Below are 20,863 nucleotides of genomic sequence, written 5' to 3' on the forward strand. Positions count from 1 at the left end.
CCGGGTCTGCGGCCACGTCCGCCTGGCCGCAAAGCCAGGGTTCCTTGTGCTGGGGAGGATGCCAGGCGCGGGGCAGCAGCCACTGGGGGCCCTGAGGCTGTGCGGGGCTGGGGCGCGGGGTCCCAACACAGACCCCAGCGAACGCGCGGGACCGAGCGGAAAGGAGCGCCCGCCAACAAGGCAGGGCGGCTAGAGCTGCGCGCTGGGAGCCACAGGCCCGAGGAAGAAGGGAGGTTGGCGCCTTTGAGAAGCTCAAACGGTGAGGGAGCTGCGGGCAAAGGCGCCCGAGGCCGCTTGGCGTTTTCCCCGCCGGGCGCCGCCGCCCACCGTCACTTTTGTGCACACGGTTGTCCGGAGGTCTGGGGACAGGGGCCCGGAGAGAGCCCCATGCCTGCGGTCCCCTCCTTCCTGTCCCCTCCTCCAAGTCTGCCGCCTTCCCCCACCTCCCTCTCCTGCGGGCCCTTTCCCGTCCTCCTCCCGCCCCTGCCCAGCTCGAGGCTGCTTCACCCACGGCGCCCACTCCCACCCTCTCTTTCGCCCTCTCTCGCTCAGACGCTTCCACATTTGGGGTCCGTTTCTGCATCTCCGATCTCTGCACATCTCTTTCTCCGTCGCTCCTGTGTCCCGGCATCTTTCCGCCCCGCCCCCCGCGGTCCCCAGGGCCCGCCCCCGCCTCCACCTGCCCCTGCCCCGCGCCGCGCCGCCTCCTGCGCACAGCGCCGCTAGCCTCGCTAATGCGTTTCGCATGGCGCGTCAGTCAAACGCCCTTCTAATGTCCTTAAAGCACGCAGAAAATTGCATCCTTATGAAAAAAAAAAAAAAGCAAATTGCCTGGTAGAGGCGGAGCTGCCGCGGGGCTCTGGCGGCCGCGCGGCGAGTTTTGAGGGGCTGGGCTGGCGGAGGCGCCGGCCCGGGGGCTGCTAGAGCTGCAGGGCGGAGGGAGCCCGGATGCCGCCTTCCGGCTAGCGCCTGGGCCCACCTCCTCGCTCCCTCACCCACTACCCTTGACCACCTCTCCACACTTGTTTCCTCCACCCTGGCCAAACTCCTAACCGCCTCAGGACCCTTGCATGCGCTACGCCTGCTGCTTGGCATGCTTTCCTTCAGGTCTCAACTGAAGGATCAGCCCAGGGACAGAGATCCTCTCTGACCATGCTGACCAAAGCCCCCACCCCACTCATTGCCTATCACCTGCTTTATTTTATAAGACGTTGGTCACTCCCTGAAACCATCTTGTAGGTTTAATTGTGCCTTCTTTGAGGTTTACCCAAGCGCCCTCACCCCCAACATGAGGTCCTTGGGTCAGAGGCTGCGTGCCCCTCGCCTAGCACAGTGCCTGGCACACAACAGGCATTTAATAAATACTTAGTGAACAAGTGCACAAACTCATTCCGGGCAGGCAGGGGCTGCAGGGGACCCTAAGGCACCCACAACACCCCGAGCTGAACCTCCAGGCTGCTGGGCAAAGCGCAGTGGAGGCCCACAGAGGTGAAGTCAGATCCGAATTCTGCTAATAGCTGTGTGTCCCTGGGCAAATTGCCTAACATCTCTGAACTTTATCTGTAAAATAGGAGTAAGGTACATACCTTACTGGGCTGTCACTGGATCAACATAGTGGGTGGGCTTGTGTCGCGTGCTGGGAACTGCCTGCCACACTCAGTAACTGCTTTGCTAAATGAATGAATGGTCCAAGGAAGTGCTTGGTTGATGATATTAGAGTCAGTCCACCATGCCACCGAAGGCAGACACTGATTATTTCTGGAAGCACTAAGAAAGAAAAGTTTGTGAGGACATTGACAATGTAGCCATCACCCCATGTTTTTATGTCATCAGAATTTTTATGTTATACTTACTCAAGGATCTCTTTGGGGCCTATTAAGACATTGATTTTTCTCACAGGTCACTACTGAGTTTACATAAAAAGGAAACTATCAAGGAAATCAATGGCTTGAGGTATTTGGAGAACCTCTCTGAGGTCAGAACTGCTTCTGAATCCATGACCTCCCACAGCCAAAGCCCTGTGCCTCTTGGCCTCTGCCTGTGTCTCCCTGAACCTCCAGGAAGGTCTCCCCCTCCCCTGCCGCTCTAGGAAGCTTCCTGGCTTTCTCCATTGAGGGTCAGGGCCGTTGCTGCGGGGACAGTCACATCCTGCAGACCCCAGGACCCACAGTGCCTGGGACACCTCTCCCCCAACTGTCATATGAACTCAGATTTCAGGAAAGGGAAGATGCTGTCTTAAATTTGATGAGATTCAGTGACAGGGTGTGAGAACTAGGAAAAGGGGACCTTTGAAGTCACACAAGGGAGAGGCCTCCTGCAGAGTCAGGCCCGGAGGTGCCTCCGGGGGCCTTACTGCAGACACAGGAAGATCTACTTTTCACTGCATCCCTGTGTCCAGTGACCCAGGGGGCAGGGCCAGCAGAGAGGCTGGCCCAGAGCCAAGCTGACTCCGCATGCATAGTCCTGACTCTGTGGCCACCTTTTTTCCCCACTCACTGACAGGGAGTAAGCCTCCCTTACTCCCTAAAGTGGGGATGGGGAGGTGGTGTTTGAGAAATTTCCTTCAGCTCGGAGAGCCCAGGCCAGGGGCAGGTGGAGGCGGGGGAGAACCCCTCCCGCTCCTGGAGGGGCTTTGGGGGCAGAGGCTTCCTGGGTCGGCTGGGATCCTCTCTGGACCTCGATGTGGAACCAGAGATGTCACTTTGAGGCAGGAGCCCCTCTTGAGTGTGGCAAGAAAATCAGGCAGAGGGGCAACCCGACGGTGAAGGGGCTGCCTGGTGTCTCCTCCCCCCTGCAGCCCCTGGAAGGTGAGGCAGCGGTGCCGAGTTCAGGAGGAGAGGCCGGCTCCACTCCCTCTTCCCTCTGCTTCTGGGTACCGTAAGGAGCGCCCTCCCTCCAGGAGGCACAAACTTCACACCGGCCGGTTAAGTGTGGCCCGGCACGCCCTTCTCTTCTGACTTAAGGGTTCCCACCAGCAGTTCTCCAGGAGAACTCCGAACCGGGAAAGGGTTAAGCCAGAGTAAACTTACTTTCTTACAAAGTGGTGTGGCACGGGGAGGGTGGGGAGCCCCCACTCCCGGCTGCACCTGTCACTTCCCGGGCCAGGGGACTGGCTGCCGGCCCCAGGCCCGCCTCGATGGGACCACCCTGTCCCCAAACGCTCCTGTGTGCCGCCCGAGCTAGGCTCCCGCTGGCACGGGCCAGAGCGACGGGCTCAGGGTCAGGGTCACCATCCCGCATCCCTCCCTCGGCCCCTCGCAGACCCTCCCCCGATGTCTCCCCTACCGCCCAGCCCCGCCGACCCCCTTCCCCTGCCCTATAAGCACAGAGCGCAAATTTGGCGGCGGTTGCGGAGCGCGGCCGCCAGGCTAATCCGGAGACGCTCAGCCAGCGGGCGGCCTCCGGCCCTTCCCGCCGAGAGGGTCCGGGATGCGGCCGTCGCTCCCCCCGTCCCCCACCCCAGGGCACGGCTCTCGCGAGACGCTGGAGCGCGCTCCCTCCCCCGGCCGCCGGCCCAGGGCGCCCCAGGCGCGGCCGCGACCTCGTCCCCAGCGCTGTCCCGGGGCTGTGTTTCCCAGGACCTTGGGGCGGAGCCGAGAACGGTGCGGCCGGGAGCGGCGAGGCGGCGAGGGGGCCGTCCCTCCTGCCGCCGGGCCTGCTCGGAGGGGCGCGCGCTGCCGGGTGGGGGAGGAGGGGCCTCCGCGCGGGGTGGCACCGCGTCACCTCCGTGGAGGGGGGAGGGGGCGCGGTGCGGCCCTTTCCCTGGAGTCGCGGCTCTGCGGGCGGCGGGCTGCGCGCCAAGTCTGGGGCGCCGTGGACACGTCGTGGCTGCGGCGCCTCCTCTTCTCCAGGAAGGGCTGAGCTCCCTCCCGGGGTCCCCAGGGCAAGGAACGCACCGCGGGGGCCAGGCCTGCTGCGGTCGCCCACTCCCAGGCCCACAGCTGCACAGGCAGTGACAAGGAACCCTCCCACCTCCGCCCGCACTGGGGGCCCAGCTCCCCCTCTGACCGGCTAGTGACCTCTCGACAGCAGTGCCCGAACAGGCTCCCCATCTGCGCCTGGAGGGGCTATCGTCGCTGCAGTAGGGGCCCCCGTGCTCTGGCGCCCGGTCCGGCCGGATGCCCCCCGCCCCAAGCCCTCGTCCCCCGCGGCCCTATCCTGCAGTCCGGTAAGGGGGCTGCCTTGGGGATACGCCGCGGAAGCGCGAGGCAGTCTGCCCAAGGTCGCATTGCTCAGAACGAGTCCAACCGAGGGCCCCGGCAGCGACTTCGAGGAGTGGGTCAGAACGTCTCCTTCTCTTCTCTTGGACCCTCCTTCCTTATACAGCTCCGCGCCGCTGAACAGGGGCCGTAGCTGGAATTTGCGCCCTGGGAGCACCCGGGGACAAAACTGGTGGGACCTTCCCTTCCCTTTGAAGTGGAGAGAAGGAAACGGAGCGGCGTGCAGGCTTGACTGGCCGGGCTGGGTGCAGGAAGGTTACCGCCCACCGCCGCAGGGAGCCAACCAGGGGTGACCCTCAGGGCCGGAAGGGATTGGGGGCGCAGCGGTACACCGGGTTTTGGGGGCGCCTCGGAGACGCTAGCGAGCGAGTAGGCTGGAAGCTGTTTGCAAGATTGAGCCTTTGAGTGCGAGCTGGTTTCCTTGAGACCGGGCAGGGCTGGGGCGCACGGAGAATTGCCTGCGGTCCTCAGAAAGAACCCACTCTCTTACTCCTCCCGGCCTTAACCCGACGCCTGCGATGCTCAGGGACCAGAAATCTAAGCGCTGGTTTCACCAAGGAACGATTAAGTCACAATTTGAAAGGCAGCCGTCGCCACCACAGGTGGAGGCCAAAACTGTCGTTTTCACATTCGGGAGACCCAAAACCTGAACGTGGATAGGATGTTCCTCTGTCCCCCGTAGCTGCGCCAGAAGGGCCTGGTTAAATCCTGGTCCCACTTGGAATTCTGCAGGGCCAAAATGCAGTCTCTCTCTGAGCTGTAACCAGCGAAGTGGCCATCTGTCCACCCCTAGACTCTGGTCGTCGTCCTGGTGAGAAGTGCATGGGCAGGAACCCACTGGCGTGCCCAGCCCATCCTAGAGGGAGAGAAGTCCACCGAAGCCTTCGGGTAGAAGAGGGCGCCCGCGGACACACGCCTCCAAGCCCCACCCCTGGAGAGCGCGCCCTGCGCTCCCCGTCCTGTGACTGGGTCAGGTGCCCTCGCTGCCCCGAGCGGGACCTCGGGGCTAGGCGCCGCCGCTCGGCGTGTGCCGCGCAAAACGTGAAGGCCGGGAGGCAGGGCTGCGCAGGTGGCGCGCCTCTGCGTGAGCCTTGGATCCCGGGCGTCCTGTCTGCCTCGCGAAGACTTGGCCGAGACCACGTCGAGGACCTCACGAGCGGTTCTTGGACCAACAACCGGAGGCCGCTCCCAGCCCCGGGACACTTCCCGAGCGAGCTCCGCGGTGGCCTGGGGCTCCCGCGTAGCGTGGCTGCTACTGCCGGCGCCCTGGGCTGGAGGAGAGGGGCGGAGGCTCACCCCAGCCCCTCACACCGAGCCGAAGCGGTTCCAGGAATCCTGCAGCAACCCAGCCGCCTGCCGTGCCCAGTCCGAGCCCGTGGGGCAGGTCACGGTTCGCTTCCACGTAGCCCGGGGAAAGGATGTTTCAGGAGCCACTGCAAGCGTCCCTCCTACTTTGCGCGACCACCCTCCCCTAGCCCCGCGGACTCAGAGACCCCTTCATCAAGCCCGGCTGTGTCATAAAATATTTTATTGGAAAAAAATCACTGTCTTCGCAAGAGAGGGGTAGGAGCCCCAGCGACGTCGGGGACCCGGCCTCAGGGTAGAGCCACCGGGCTGTCCGCGCGCCCTATCGGGCCGTGGTGGCCTGCGCCGGGCCGCTGAGTCCCCGACGCTCGGAAGCGGGTGTGTGCCGGCGGCGTCCGGACGCGGGGGGGGCCGGCCGAGGCCGGTGGGGGTGCGGGAGAGGAGCGGGGCGTGAATGCGCGCGGAGCTCCGGGCCCAGGCGTGCCACGCGCCAGACGCGAGTCTCCAGGCCCGGGCCGGGGAGCGCACTGGGGCCGGGCTTGGCTGCAGGGTCTGTGTCCTTTCTTGGCCCCTAACTGTCCGCATTCAAGGTAATAATGAAACGTTTAGAAAGCAAATGGCGGGGCCGCAGAAGGGCCTACTCGCGGCTTCCCGCGCGCGGAGGGGGCCTCGGCAGCGCGGGGGTCCCGGCTCGCCGCTTTGCACGCTCAGTCCTCGCGGCTCCTGTCGATGATCTCGCCTGGCGCCTCCGCCGGCCTCTCCGCCTCCTTGGCGCGCTCCTGCTCCGTGAGTTGCTCACTCGTGGGAATGGAGTTCTTCTTGGGCCTCCCCTTGGGCTTGGTGGGAGACTCCAGGCCGCCGCCCTGCAGCACCTGTGCAGAGGAAGGGCCGGCACCGCGGTGAGCTGGGACCAGGCAGCGGGACTCCGTGCCCTGTGCCCAGGCAGGGCCTGCCGGGCACTTTCCCACGGGCACCACCAGGCCATCTGAGGCCGCGCCTGGCCCCAGGAAATGGCGGCCATTTGAGCCGAAGGGTTGGGCCTGGGGGTTCAGGCTGCCAGGAAGCCTGGGGGCGCAGCGAAGCACGAAGGAATGTGGGCTGTGCTAGGGCACCCAGAGGTGCGGAGAGAGCAGAGAGGGTCCCTGCGGGCACCAGCCGCAGAGGGAATCGGAAGGGTTGGTGCGACGTCTAGGAGGCGGTGGGGAGGTGGGGAGGGGAGAGAGGAGGGTGGCTCCTGGAGGGCACAGGGGCCTGGCGCCAACCAGGGGCGAAAAGCCACAGGCACACTCACTATTTTCTTCCACTTCATCCTCCGATTCTGGTACCACGTCTTCACCTGCAACTGACTCAGGCCCAGGGATTCCGCGAGATCTATTCTGGAAAGAGCAGGGTGCACCCTCAGCTGGGCAAGTAGACTCCTCCCACCATCCGCCGGGCTCAGCCGGGACCCAGGCTACCTGTCGGGGGTGGAGAGGTACTTCTGCTTCTCGAAGCGTTTCTCTAGGCCCATCAGCTGCAGCTCGGTGAACACTGTGCGGCTCCGACGCCCCTTCTTGGCCTTGGTGCCCGGCTCCCCGGTGCCGGGCGTCTCCAGCTTCCCACGGAGCTGCAGCTCAAGCGGCAGGTGCGGAGTGCCAGGGGCGCCGGGCAGTCCAGGCCCTGCGGCCAGTAACGCTGAGCCCAGCCCCGAGCATCCCAGCGGCGCCAGCGGGAACTTAAACACCGCTGCCTGCTCGGCCTTCAGCACGGCTGGAGGGAGAGAGAGTGGGGAGCCGGTGAGCTTGGGCCCTGCTCCCTCCTTAAAGATCCCCAGCACTGTGAGCTTGGCCAGCGCCACCAGCACAAACCCTTCCTGCCTGGTCACAAAGTGCGCGATTTGTGCCGCACGCCTAGGGTGACACTCTTCAAAGCCAGCGTCCCTGGAGTCTGCGAGGGGGGACCTCCCGCACCCCCGCCTTTGCCTGCTGTTCCCCAGGCCCCAACCGCCTCCGGGATTTTGGGATTCTCAATGCACACGAGGTTTCGGCAGGGAGAAGCACAGTGTGTGTCTTTCACAGAAAAGGAAAGCAAGAAGTGGCAGAGAGAAGGGTGAGCGTTTGCCGCAACCCAGTCGGCATCGCTGCGGCCCGGCTGAAACAAGATGTTTGTTAAATGAGTGAGCGCATCTGGCGTCCTGGGCCGGGCACAACAGCCACGCGGCGGGCAGGCGGCTGGTCTTTAGCGGGGGTGGGGCTGGGCGCTTCCGGGAAACTCCGAGCACCCCGCGAGTCAGGAAAGTACCCTTCCTGTTTTCTCTGTTTAGACTCTTCCCGCGAAGACCTTTCCATTTTTCATTAGTCCTGTGATGATTGGTTTTTCTTTTTTGCCCGCTTCAAACGAATTGTTAACAGCACTGCAAAGAGCAGCGGGGAGGCTCCCTCAGAGCTGGACTTGGAACGAACGAACGAACGGGCCCTGCTGCCCCGTGCGCTGGCCGAGCAGCGGCTGGAGAGTCAAGGGTGCAGGGCAAGGCGGTCTGCAGGGCGGGGGTCCTGCCTGGGCGGGCATCTCACTGAGGCCCAGGCTCGCCCTGCTGGAGGAGGCGAGGGCCGGGCAGCGTGGAGGCAAATGTGAGGAGGGGAGAAAGGATCCTTGGGAGACGGTGGGAGAGGGAGGGCAGACAGACCCCTTAGAGAGAAGCCGATGGGGGAGGAGGGGAGAGCGGTAAGGGCAGACAGACCCCTTAGGGAGAAGCCGACGGGGCGGGGGCAGGGGGGAAAGGCCAGAAGAAGAAGGGGTGCCTCGGAGAGGGACCGGCAGGGAAAGGCAGGATCGGCCAAGCAAGGAAGAGGAAGGACCCGCGGCGTCAGAAAAGGCCGGAGCAGGCAGCTCCAGACCCAAGGAGGCCCAGCCGACCTGGAGGGGGAGGGCCAGGCGGGCAGCGGCTCACAGCCAGGCCTCTGGCCCCCAGGCCAGGCCCAGGGGCGTGGGCGCTGCAGCAGAGGCCGCGGGGCTCCCACCTGAGGCGCCGGCACCGGCGTCAGCCCCCAGCACAGCCCCCCGGAGACACGGGCTTCTTCCCCAAAGGTCCGGCTTCCCCGCCGTGGGCAGCCGCGGCCACTCCCGACCAGCCCTCTGCGGCTGAGGCCCGGGAGCCCGAAGCCTGAGGTCGCTCTGACCCGCAGTCAGACATTAGCAGTCCGGTCCTGCGCCCGCGCCCGGAGGCCGCAGGTCGGCGGCGAAGGGGAGAGCGGACGCCCCCCTCCAGCCGGCCAGGTCCGTGCGCGGCCCGGCGCCTGCCCCGAGCGGCGACCTCGAGGCGCCTGTCCCTCTCCCCCCCCACCCCCACCCCGCGCGGCCCCGCACGTACCCAGGTGGCTGTGGAAGGGCCGCGCCGCCAGCAGCGCCTGCACGCCGAACTTGAGCAGCTCGCCCGCGGCGGCGGCGGCGGCGGCGGCGGGCGCGGCGCCCTTGGGCCCCGGCGGCTCGGTGAGGATCTCCTCGATCATGAAGCTGCGGTAGCGGTGCGGCGGGTGGTCGGCGCAGCCCTCGGGCGGCCCGAAGCGCGCGGCGCCGGGCTCCCCAGGCCGCTGCATCGCGGCGCCCGCGGCTCGGTGGCGGTGGCGGCTGGGCGCGGGGGCCCCGCGCGGGGCTCTAGGCCGGCCCGCAGCTCCGGGCGGCGCGCGGGCGCCGGCTCATGCCCCCCTCCCCCGCCGGCCGGCCGGGGCGGAGGCGCAGGGCGCGGGCGGGGCGCGCGGGGCTCGGCCGGTCGGACCCGGGACTGCGCCCCCGCCCCGCGCCACCGCGCCTCTTGCCCGGCCGGCCCCGCGTCACCGCCCCGCCCCGCCCCGCCCGGCCGCCCCGCCCCGCCCCGCGCCGCCGCCGCCGCCGCCGCCCCCATCCCCACCCCCACCCCCAGGGCTAGAGCCCCAGGGAGGCCGGAGACGGGAGGGAGGCGGGAGAGAGGGGGCCGTTCGAGGGGCGGGCCGACCAGACCGAGGGGACCCGGCGAAGCGCACTCCCAGGAAGGAGAGAGCCGGAGAGCTCGGGGACCAGACCCCAGAGGTGGGAGCGGAGGGCTCGAGACCGAGGTGAGAGGGGCCAGCGCGAAACGGCGAGGCCACACAAGATGCGAGACAGGGGTGGGGGTGCCACGGACGCCGAGACGTGCGCGGAGAGCGGCCGGCAGAAGCGGGAGCCGCGGGCCGCGACGTGCCGCAGGGCACAGAGGCGGGCAGGGCTGGGCAAGGGGCGGTAAAGAGAGAGCCGGGGCCGCTAGGAAGGCAGCGGCCTGGCCGGAGGAGGTGGGGTGGGTGGGTGGGTAGGCAGCCCTGGAGAGGTCGGGGGAGGAGAGGCAAAGGCCGCGAAGCTCGCTGGGAAAGGGGTAGCTGCGCGCAAGCCTCCTGGCCGGCGCTCTGAGCCGCCCGCCAGGCCGGGGTGCAGCGGGAGGCAGCCGAAACTCGAAGAGCGGCGGCCTCACCTGTGCACCCCCGCCTCAGTTTACCAGGCATGGCCTCATTTGTCCGGAGCTGGCTGCCCTGAGGGGTGCTCCAGCGGGATTCATTACATCGCCAAGTGATGCATGGACACGTCCTCCTTGGCAACCCCGCTGACTGTGGGGTGGGTTCTGCCCCCCTGGAGGAAGACACGGATGTCCGGGAAGGACAGGCTGCAGCCTCCCCTTTCCCCAGCTTTACAGTAAGAGAGAAAACTGCCCCCAGGGCTGAGCCGGCCGAGGGGCCACAGGGCGCGCTGAGAGCCTGGGGGCAACTGGCGTTGCCCTACCGGTCTCTGAGCCTTAGAGTACCCCCACGTGACTGGAGGAGGTCCAGCCTTCCCTGGCTGCTTCTCTTCATCACTGCGGGAATATCCACCGAAGCCGTCGGGTGAACAGCCCCCCCCCCCCCACCACCACCACACCCTCTCGGCCGAGTTTCTCCCATCTCTGGCTCCCACCACTCCCCACAAGCCACTGCCCCATCTGGGCCTCACCTTCCAGACCTGTCCTGAGGGGATGCTGACTCTTGGCTCCAGGGAGGCTATGACAACTCAGTAGGGGGGGGTCCTGCACCCATGTGCCCCACAGGTCTGTTGGGGAGGAGTACACCGTTTGTCTGGGCAAGGAGGGTGTCAATGGGGGTGGACGGGTGTCTCTGGGAGGCTGAGGAGAGCCGCTCGGCAGTCCCTCGGCCGAGGTCCTGGTCCACTTCTCCCCCTATATGAGTTCTGCTCCAGGCCTCAGTGTTTGCTTCTGGGAAATGGCCTACAGACCCACAGCCTGCACTCTGCCAGCGGATGCAGGCTCTCTAGCCCCAGGGCAGGCAGTGAGACCTCTAGGACAGCCCCACTCCCTGCACCCGCCCTAGCCCCTTCGTGAACTAGGAGATGGCCGAGACTTCTCGTCCGTAGGGACAAAGACAATGTCTTGCCAGAGGCTCTGAGATCCCAGCTGCTTCCCCCTGCAGTGGTCGGGTGACTGGCTGGAGCTGCCCCTTCCTGGACGTAACAGCCAGCATCAGTGCTCCACTTGTGGGTGGTCTTGTGAGTCACATGGTTGTTGTTGGAAAGGGGACGGTGTGGGACCCACCGAGAATGACAGTGTCCCACACTGAGCCGGCCACCCTCCCCATGAGAGGTGGCATGATGGGGGGTGGGGCCACCATGCCAGCTGTCCCAGGGAGAACCCAGCGGCTTCTGGACGCACTGCCCGTCCCCACCCCCCACCCCCCCCCCCCCACCCCGGGCCATGAGGAGCAGGGCTCATTCACCATTGCTCCCTGCACATGTCAGCATCACACCATTTTCCTCTCACCGCCCCCCCACCCCAGTTGGGCCCACCAGCCTCCACCCATCCTCACTACCCCTCCCCCTCCCCCTCTTCGCAGCGTCTTTACAAGGGCATAGATGGGGGTGTTTCCTTTGAAGGGTTAGGCCCAGCCACCTCCACTCTATCCCTTCACCCCCCCTTTTGGACCCCTGACGGAAGTTTCTCAGCTCTGAGCCGTCTCTTCCCGCTGCAATTGCTGCTCCAGGCGGTCTCAGGTCCTTAGATGGAAGACCAGGTCCCAGATGACACTGGGTTTCCAGCAGCGGTCAACAGACCCATCTGCCCCCCCCCCCCATTGGCCTCCTAGGTCAGGCTTGAGGGAAGGAAGTCATTGTCAGGGTGAGACCTCACCTCTAGATTTGGGGGAGTCAGAACACTGCGCAGCCCAGCCCACACCCCATTTCGCAGGTGCGGAGGCCCAGAGTGCCTCCCCCAGCTCTTTGGACACCGCCCGGGCGCTTTCTCCGTGGCTGGCGAGGTCTGCGCGCAGGGAATGAGGCCCCGGGCTCTTCGCAGAATGCCTCCAGGGGACCAGTCGGAGGCCTTGGTCGGGGCCTCGGTCCCAAGAGAAGCCGGCCCGCCCATCCCCCTCCCTCCGGTCTCCCATACCCGGTGGGAAGGCCTCTGACCTCCCCCGCCGGAGGAGGCCTCCCCGCGGGCGCGATCCCAAGCAGACCCGCAGATAAACCCCTCTTAGGCGAAAAAATGCGCACGAACGGTAGCAGGGCCTCTTCTGCTCGGGAATTGCCGCGTCGTGGGCAGGCAAAGGTTCACCGTGGGTCCCTCCTCCCCGTCCTATAGGAGGGGGCCCCCCGGGGCGGAGGAGCCTCCGAGCCTCCGAGCCCCCACCCCAGGGGCGCAGCAGCCGAGCCAACGCCTGGGACCCGACTGGGGCCTCCCGCCGCCGCCGCCGCCGCGAAAATCCCGGAAACCGTCCGCTCTCGGCGGGCGCAGTGGAAAAGGTGACCTCAGCGCCCGAGGCCAGCCACCCTCTCCCAGCGGCGGGCGGCGAGGGGCTTCAGGTGGCTGGGGGGTCCCGGCGCCGGCTGGGGCCGCTTTCCCCCACTGCGCTGCCCTTCCGGACCCCGCGGCCGAGCTGCGAGCGAGACGCGGGGAGGGGGTAACTCCCTCCCTAAGCAACCCCTCAGCAGGGGTGCCCGGGTTCCAGACTCCCCCTCCTCCCTCGGCGCCTCCTCGAGGGAGCCTTTCGCCGTGGGCGTCCCGAGCCCCGACGCAGACGGGGAGGCTGAGTCGGGAGTGCGCGGACCTGGGCGAGGCCGGCGGCCGGCGGCGCTGCTTCTGCACGGCCGGGAGGGGCCCAGAGGGGCCGGGAGGGGCCTGGGACCAGCCCCCACCCGACCCCGGCCCCGGCCGGTTTCTTTGCGTCTCCTCCCCCGTTGGCCGTGGGCTTGGATCTTACGCCGCAAAACGGAGTCAGGGCGGGAACGGAGGGTACGTTGCTTCCAGACCTGTGGGCTCACCTCCCAATGCGACGGTCAGCAGCTGCCTGCGGGGACTCCCACGCGTCCTCCGCGAGCCCCGACGGGCCAGCGGTTCCCGGGTCCCGGCGCAGCCCCGCGCACAGGTGCTCATCCTCGCTCCCCTCCCGGGAGCCTACGGTTCTGGTTGTCCCCGGCCCGGCCCGGCAGGCGGAGGTGGCGCCCGCACCCGCCGGACCTCAAGTGCGCAGCGCCCCGAACGCACCGTGCGCCTTCGGCTCGCGCCTTGCTCGCGCTCCCGGTGCGCGGGTTCGAGACTGGCCACCTCTGTCCTGCCTTCAAAGCAGAAGATCTCGGGGTCCTCACGCTCGCAGGTCACATCTCTCAGGGATCGCCGAGTGACTTTCTCGTTGGAGACGCCTTCCTTTACGAAAGTTTCGATGTCAAGTGTAGACTTTTCGTTTGGGATCATTTCAAACCCCTGTGAGCTTGGGGCTCAAATCGGGTTTCGGGACAGCGCCTTAAGACACATCCCTCCTTCTTCTCTTCAAATTATTCCTTTTCTGGTATTTTACAAACTTGCTCCTTTGGAATGTGCTATTTTATTTTTGTTTTGTAGTTATTTTTCTTAAACGTGTGGTTTTCTTTAGAAGTGTGAATTTTAAAAGATAAATCTGTAGGCAGGTAGTAACTGGCTCGAGGCAGCGCAGACCCCAGACCACCCAGCCTCGTCAGCCCCCTGTATGTCCCGCCTCCTTTCACGCCGACCCCTCCACCTGGCCCCAGGAGGCTCCGCAGCGACCTTGGATCCCAGTCCACACCCGGGGCCGGAAGCGGTGGCCGCTGGGGCCGGTGTTTGATGGGGACCCGCAGCGTGCGCAGGAACATCGAGGACGGGTGTGGGCGGCCTGGAGATGTGCCCCGCGCTCTGGGCCCTGTGACTGGGGACACGGTGCCAGGCCCCCAGACTGGTCAGACTCCTGCCTGGGCGTGCATTCCAGACGCATTGGGACTCGGAGCTGCTCCGCCTCAGGGAGAGGGAGGGTCCGTGCAGGACGCCCCCACGGCCATCTCTGCCATCACAGCAGGTGCCAGGTCGCCCACTGGCCGCCCCCCCTCCGCGTCACTGGCCTCGAAGGCAGCAGAGGAGGAGAGGCCCCACAGCGGAGGCAGGGTCTCTCCAGCCGGACCCCCCTCTCCAGGTGCGCCTGGAAACTGCTTCTGCTTCCCTTTCTTTTGCCTTCCTGTTCCATCCTTGTTGGCCCTCCTGTTTCTCGTCCCTCCCTGCACTCACTCACCCTCCTTCTTCTTTTACATTTTCGCTCTTCCTTCACCTGGGTCACCTTCCGCTAGGGCTCCCTTCTGTCCTTCTGCTCCCCTCTCGCAGACACTGCTCCTTCCCCAGTGTCTTCAGTCAGAAGGAGGGCTAAGCCAGTCAGTCTTCCTGATGGTAAGGCGAGGGTTGCACTCATGGGTGGCTCCAGGGTGCCCGATGCAGAACCCGTGGAGGGGCCCGTGGCCTGCGTACCTGGACCACGTCTCCTTCCTAGCCAGCCAGCGGGGTACCTGGGGGCCCAGGTGGAGACCAAGCCACTGTCTGGCCCCGCCGCCCCTCCCGCCAGGCAGGTTGGGAGGGCCGCACCAACTCCTCAGGTTGGGTCCGCCGGCAGCTGGGAGGACAGATCAGGTTGTCCGAGTTCAAGTAGGGACTCACACCCGTGCCTCTCCTCTTCCTCCATCCATTCTCCTGGGACTGGGGATGTGGGCGGGGCTACAGGGGACAGAGAAGCCACAGCTGCCTCACCCCTCAGACAGCAGGACAGTACAGCCTCTGGTCCCCAGACTCTCCTCCCTCTTGCTGGTCTGAGCGGGGATGGGGTCAGGACTCTGGTGCCGTCCCCACACACCAGGCTGTCCTGCCCCCTGCCCCCGCCTGACCTGGGCTTCCTGCAGCATCTTGTACCTGTCTTTGGGTGCTAAGGAGGGGCCCCGAGGCCCAACTCGCAAGTGTCCAAATGCCATCCAGAGCACAAAGGACCCCACAATGAGCCCAGGACCATGGTTTCTGGTCCTTTCCTTCTCCTGCCCTTGAGCAAGTCCACTTCCTGTCTATTGCCTCGGTTTCCCCAAATGAGACAATGAAAGGAGTGAACTGGGTGAATTCTCCTCCTTGCCAGTTTTAATAGCCTAGATCAGGGGCCCCAGACTTTCTCTGTTAAGGGCCGGATACATCAAGATTTGAGGCTTTGCGTCCACACGGTCTGTTGCAGTGACCCCCTCTGCTCGGCAGTGAGAAAGCAGCCAGAGAGAACGTGTCCTGGCTGTGTGCCGACCACACTTGATTTATGCACATTGACACTTGGATTTCATTTAATTTTCACATGTGGCAAAATATTATTCTTATTTGTATTTGTTCTGACCATTTAAAAATGTCACAGCCGTCGTGGGTGTAGGGGCCGTGCACAGCCAGGCAGTCTGGTTTTCTGGTCTACTATTTGTAGTCTATTTCTGATTCTCATGCACACACATATGTACTTCTACATCAGAGGTGTTACCTAAGCAAAAACAAATTTTTTTTAGTGTTTTCCCCACATAAGCACCCTTTAGTTTAGCGCTGGAGCCTTGGACACATAAATTATGTAGTTCATTCCTATGACCGTGTTTGACTTCTTAACAATTTAAAATCTTCTCGATGCTCATACTGTGTTATACACGCATGGTTTAGAGTTGTCAGCTCATCGAATAGATGGGCTCTCACAATAGTCCTTTAAGGATTGTTTATTTACCCCCCCCCTTTCCAGTGCTTTGCACACTCCTGGTGACAGGGAACTCACTCCCTTCAGTGGCAGCGCCAAGAGACTCCTAGGGCTGGGTCCTCTGGAGAGTCCTGGCTACTGAGAGCCCAGTGACCTGCCTGCTGGCCCCGGAAAGGCAAAGGCTACCGTGGGTATGAGTGCTCTGTCCAGGGCCCATCCTTTCCCATCTCTACTCAATTCCATCTAAATCCTCTCCAGCTGTTGAAATGTGGATGGACAAGGGAGCCACATCCTTGATTTTCTGGAAGTTTCCCAAGTCCTGAGCCTTTGCAGGCCTTTGCAGCTGCCAAGTGACAAATCCTGCAAGGAATATGCAACGGGAAAGAATATGACAGAAAAACAGCTATTATAAATGTGTTACTTGCTAGAAATATTTCCAGGAAATCTCGTTCGTGCCGAGGCCTCACGGCTCCCCCATCTGCATCTTCAATGGCTCTCGCACCATCTGCTGGTCGGATTGAGTCATAACCAGGGTCCCCAGGAGGCTCTTTTCCTCATCAAAAGGAAAAACAAGCCAGAAATTTCTCTCCCCTTTACGTACCAGACGTTGGATGCTAAGGAGACAAAGGAAAGGGCAATTTATCTGCCCTCAAGGAGCACAGTTTAGCTGCGGAGAGAGGTAGAGATGTGCTCACAACTGATAGCAAGGGTGAAGCTGTGACACGGGTGGGGACAGGTGGGGAGAGGTGGACAGCTTTCTAGAGCAGGTGACATGCTGTCGCACCCAGCCAGGGGTGAAGAGCTTCCAGATGCAGACGCGATGAGCTCACGGCTTCTGGGGGGTGTTAATGTTCCAATCAGTGTGCTGGCGGTGTGTCGGCTTTTCAGTGTTTGGATATTTTGGACACGGCCAGCCTTTGGAAACCTAGCAGGCTGGAGCTCCATGCCCCACGCCCTCTCCTGACATCTGCGGATGTTTTCTGGGCCCTACTGCTGAGAAGGGCTCCAGGGTGCACTCCCCAAGTGGAATCACCCTGGGAACGGTTTGAGGAGCATGTCCTTGGAGTCCCGCCCTCATACCATCTCATTTAATCCCTCGCTAGGACAAGGGCTACTGAGCCAGTACTCCCATTGCCAGATGTCACCTCCAGCCAGGTGTCCAGAAGCACACCTTGCTCACTGTGTTTAAATCTGGACTCCTCCTCCCTGCACCTCCCCAGGCAGCCGCTCCTGCTCCCACACAGGGGGTGGGTGGGGAGGACTGGCCCAGCAGCCATCAGTGCACACAGGCCTCTGCTGGCTGCTGACTGCAGGCAGCCCTGGGAGGCAGGCCCCATTCAGGGTTCTGGGCCCCTGTGCCAGCCTTGCCCCGGGCCCATCCTGGCTGTCTAGGAGAGCATATGGGCGTTGAAGACAGGGGGTGACCAAACGTGGTGGCTTTGGGAAGAACGGTCCGCTCTGGGAACCCCAGGAGAGGTCAGGGGAGGAGGCAGCTGACTCGGTGTCGGGGTGTGGCGGGCAGGGGCAAGGAGGTGGAGGAACATCATTTGCTGGGGCTGGAAAGCCCTCTGGAATGTAAGCTTGGGGTGGGGGTCCAAGATCTTCTGGGAGGTCTGGGTAGTCACCTGCTTTGAGGCTAAAAGGCTTGTTCCAGAAACACGGTGGTTCCCAAATGGTTTTGCATTTAGTGGTACACCCAGCAGCATCCTCAGCCAGGGAGTTACAGTTGTAGACCCTCCTGGCACCTGGAGACAGGCTGGGGACAGCTGTTGGGGACCAGGGAAGGTCTGGAGACCCCTGTTGTAAGCACATAGCCAGAACCACCATGTACAGACTACACAGCTCTCGGGAGTATCACTGACTGTGCTGTGAAGGGCACTTCAGTGCACAACCCATACAACTGTCCAGGAGGCCTGCCAATTATTCATTACCTTCTGTTCTCATGGAACAAAAGGGGGTTGAAGAGACCGTTGTCGTTCAGCTCATCCTGCTCTGTGGGCCTCTTTCCCAGACGATGAGCCACGTGTTGGAACAAGAGGAAGCAGATCCTTTCAGTATACGTCATGTGAGAGACCTACCCTAGTTTAGAAATCCAGGTTTTAAATACCCTGCTGTTTTATGTTTCTACTACAGATGAGAATAAAATTTCTCTAAGTGCAGAGCATAGAATCGAGGCCGGTTGAATTCTGTGAGCGCCCCCTGGTGACGTGCCCTGTGTAACCCCCAGACCGTGGGCATACCTGCTGGTTGGTACCTTATCTGACAGACAGGATTTGCTAACGTAATTGAGGTCCCTAACTGGTTGTGTTGAATTGATCAAAAGGGAAATTATCCCGGACTTGACCCAACCGGGGGACAGGGGCCTCCCTGAGGTCAGGGGATGGTTCTGTAGGCCTGGAAATCGGCTGCTACCTGGTGAGGGCCCTACGGAGGGGCCATGGGACCAGGACCCCAGGGGGGCCTCCGGGAGCAGAGAGCAAGGAGGTGAGTGATGCCAACAGCCCAAATGAGCTTCGAAGTGGGTCCATGGTCAGCTGGACCTGCAGATGAGGGCAGCCCTACCAACGGCCTGGGCGCCTTTGTGGGACCTCCAGCAGAGAACCCTGCCTGCGCCCCTGGCCCGCAGACACCCCAAGATAACGAGTGCGTGCTGTTTGTGGTGATTCGTTAGGCAGCAGTAGAAACCAATTCAGTACGGAGACCTGTGCTGTCAAATGTGACTTCTGCTCTGGAGTAAAAAGAACACAAGAGGACAGGACACTCCTCCATGCCCCAGGGGCAAAGCGGGGGGTCTGCCCTGCCGAGAGATCACAGCATGCCGGTCCCCACATGCCTGCTGACACCCGGGGAGGCCCTTTGGCAGGGAGCTGGCCACAGTGGGCAGGACCTCTGTGCCGCTTGCCTGCCTGGGGCAGAGAACAAAGATCATTCTGGTCACCCGGTATCCAGATACCATCCTGCTGCAATTAAGAGTTGAGTGCAGGAAAAACCCTGCCCAGAGAGGGAGGCTGCTGAGCTGGCTGGTGGTGCACACAGGCAGGGGCGAGGGTGTCCAGTCCTCTGTCTCCATCCCTGCTTGGCTTTTCTGGGCTCTGGGAGGCAAGACAAGGTAGCAAGTAGAATTTAACCCTCTTCTGAGACCCGGGTCTGGTGTCTGCACTGCCCCACCTGCCATCTGGAGCTGGGTCTGGGTCAGGTCACAACACTCCCCTCCCCACTGCCCTGCAAACACACTGCCCACAGGAGTCCTCCCCTCCCTCGTGGTGACAGACCCCAGTTGGGGATGCCAGTGTCTGCGTGAGCCCGGCAGCCTGGGCTGCCCGGTGCCCTTGCTTCTCCTGTTCCCTGACAGGACCCTTAGGTCCTGGCAGGAGTAGGTGACTGGTACAGCCGTGCCTGGTGGGGGGTTTGCCTGCTCGGTGAGTGTGAACAAATGGGGCGTTGGGAAGGGTCTGAGTGCACCGGGGCTATACCACTATCTGGATGCCGTGGGGAGAACCCTGAGCCTGTCACCAGCTGGGCAGGCCACCTCTCTCCTGGCCCCCTGACACCATTGACCCTCCCAGTGTGGGGCCCAGACCCTCCCTGGAGTCCTGCAGCCCTGCAAGGCTCCTACCTCCCTAACCATGAGGCTGCAAGGGCCTGACTGTCGCAGGCTGCTGTGGTTCCTCAGGTCCCTTCATCCCTTGTAAGCAGCGGCAGGCGTCACGAGGGTGGGGCATCGGCTGTGTTAATAGCCACCTTGTCCCTGGAGAGCCTTCCTCAAAGGGTGGGTGTGGGGGTGGAAAGGCACCGCCGGCTCTCCCGGCCTGGCCCATAGCAGGTGCTGAGTGAGCACAGCTCTTGCCCTGCGCCCGAGACCCCTGCCAGAGCCTGTCCACTGGGGCGACCCCCTAGTCTCCTTCCGCTCGGGGCTCCCGCTGCTCTGGATCCCCACTCCGCTGGCCCTGCCTTCTGCTTTTCCTTCCTGCTGCCCCCAAGTCCCCCATCCTCAATCTCTTCCAGATCCCGATTTCCAGCCTCATCACTGGATGGGCGGCTGGTATCACCCCCGCACTCCCCCGGGGAAACTGAGGCTCTTCCAGGGCCCTCCTAGTCTGACATTCTGAGACAAAACCAGTCCATGCTGCGTTTCCATGGTGGATCACAGCTCCGCAACAGCTCTGGCTCCCCAGCACCAGCCTGGGATTGTGGGCAAACAGTAGGACTTCTCTGAGCCTCAGTTTCCCTATCTGCCTGGTGGGGACAGTAACAGTCGCACATTCAGGGGTTACTGTGGATAAAATGAGGTGCTGTTTTCAAGGTGCTTAGCAAAAGGTCAGGTTCAGAATAAGTGCTCACAAGACTGGAGCGAGGAGGTGGGTTTAGGAGCCAGTGGTCACTGTGGGAGTGAGCACAAGCCCGAGCAATTAGTACGATTGTCTTCGTCTTTCTGACAAGGAAGCTGACTGGAGGCATTCCCAAAACAGACCAGGGCAGCAAGTGAGGGCACAGCCAAGATTCGAGCCCTGTGCTAGGAGATCAGCAGGCGCCCAGGTCTGGGAGGGGAACCGAGTGGTCCGGCAGCAGAGAGGAAGCCTGTATGTACTGGGAATAAGAGATGGACAGAGACCCCGACGGGCCCAGTGCAGTGGGCAGGGGGGAGGTGCGGGCGCTGTGCATGCGTCTGGAGAGGCCTGTGCGCAGAGATGCTGTAGGGGGTTCTCGGCACAAAGGTGGCGTGGCCTCCTCCCGCCCGCATGAGCCCCTGTCCGTGTAGGCTCCCGCCTATAGATGGCTGTGTGCTCACTGCCCAGAGCCCCTGGCCACTTGCTGTCTTGCTCTTGCCCCCCTTCTTGTGCAGGCCCAGCCTTGGGTTTCAGATCTTGGGGTGAAGCCAGGTGCCTTTCCAGGACAGGTGGGGACAGAGGAGATGCATGTGCCCAGGCTGGACCCTCCCTGCCTCTCTTGAGCCTCAGCTTCCTCCCCACCCCACCCCCATCCCCTGGAGAACCAGGGACCCTACAGGACAGGGGTGGGGGGGCTTCCCCTCCTGTGGGAAGAGGAGGAGGAGCCCTGAGCACAGCCTGCCATCCACCCAGCAGGTTCTCAGGGACGCCAGGCCGGTGCCCCCTGCAGGGTGCTGGCACGGACCGCATGGCCCAACCGCCCTCTGGTGGGTGCTCAGGGAACAGCAACTTGGCCTGAGCCATCTTCTCTCCAGCCCTTCCCGCTGCAGACTGAACATTTGTGGACGCGGTCTATGTGTATTGTGTCATCTTTGCCACAGGACTTTAAGGTCCTTGAGAACAAGACTCACCGATCCCCACCTCCACCCCTGCCGAGGACTTCACGTTT

General features: G+C 63.3%; 1 protein-coding gene across 1 annotated transcript; it reads right to left on the reverse strand.

Annotated features, from left to right (window-relative positions):
* Positions 1-5,731: 5,731 nt before the first annotated feature.
* BARX1 (BARX homeobox 1) lies at positions 5,732-9,287 on the reverse strand. Its single transcript, XM_053908622.1, has 4 exons — positions 8,875-9,287; positions 6,983-7,274; positions 6,817-6,901; positions 5,732-6,397 (listed from the first exon to the last, which is right to left on the reverse strand). Exons 1-4 carry the CDS (start codon positions 9,098-9,100, stop codon positions 6,233-6,235), a joined length of 768 nt encoding a protein of 255 aa, XP_053764597.1. The 5' UTR covers positions 9,101-9,287; the 3' UTR covers positions 5,732-6,232.
* Positions 9,288-20,863: the final 11,576 nt, after the last annotated feature.

Source organism: Panthera pardus, unplaced genomic scaffold (genome assembly GCF_024362965.1).
Source record: "Panthera pardus isolate Hobbes unplaced genomic scaffold, ASM2436296v1 HiC_scaffold_20, whole genome shotgun sequence".
Classification (NCBI taxonomy): domain Eukaryota; kingdom Metazoa; phylum Chordata; class Mammalia; order Carnivora; family Felidae; genus Panthera; species Panthera pardus.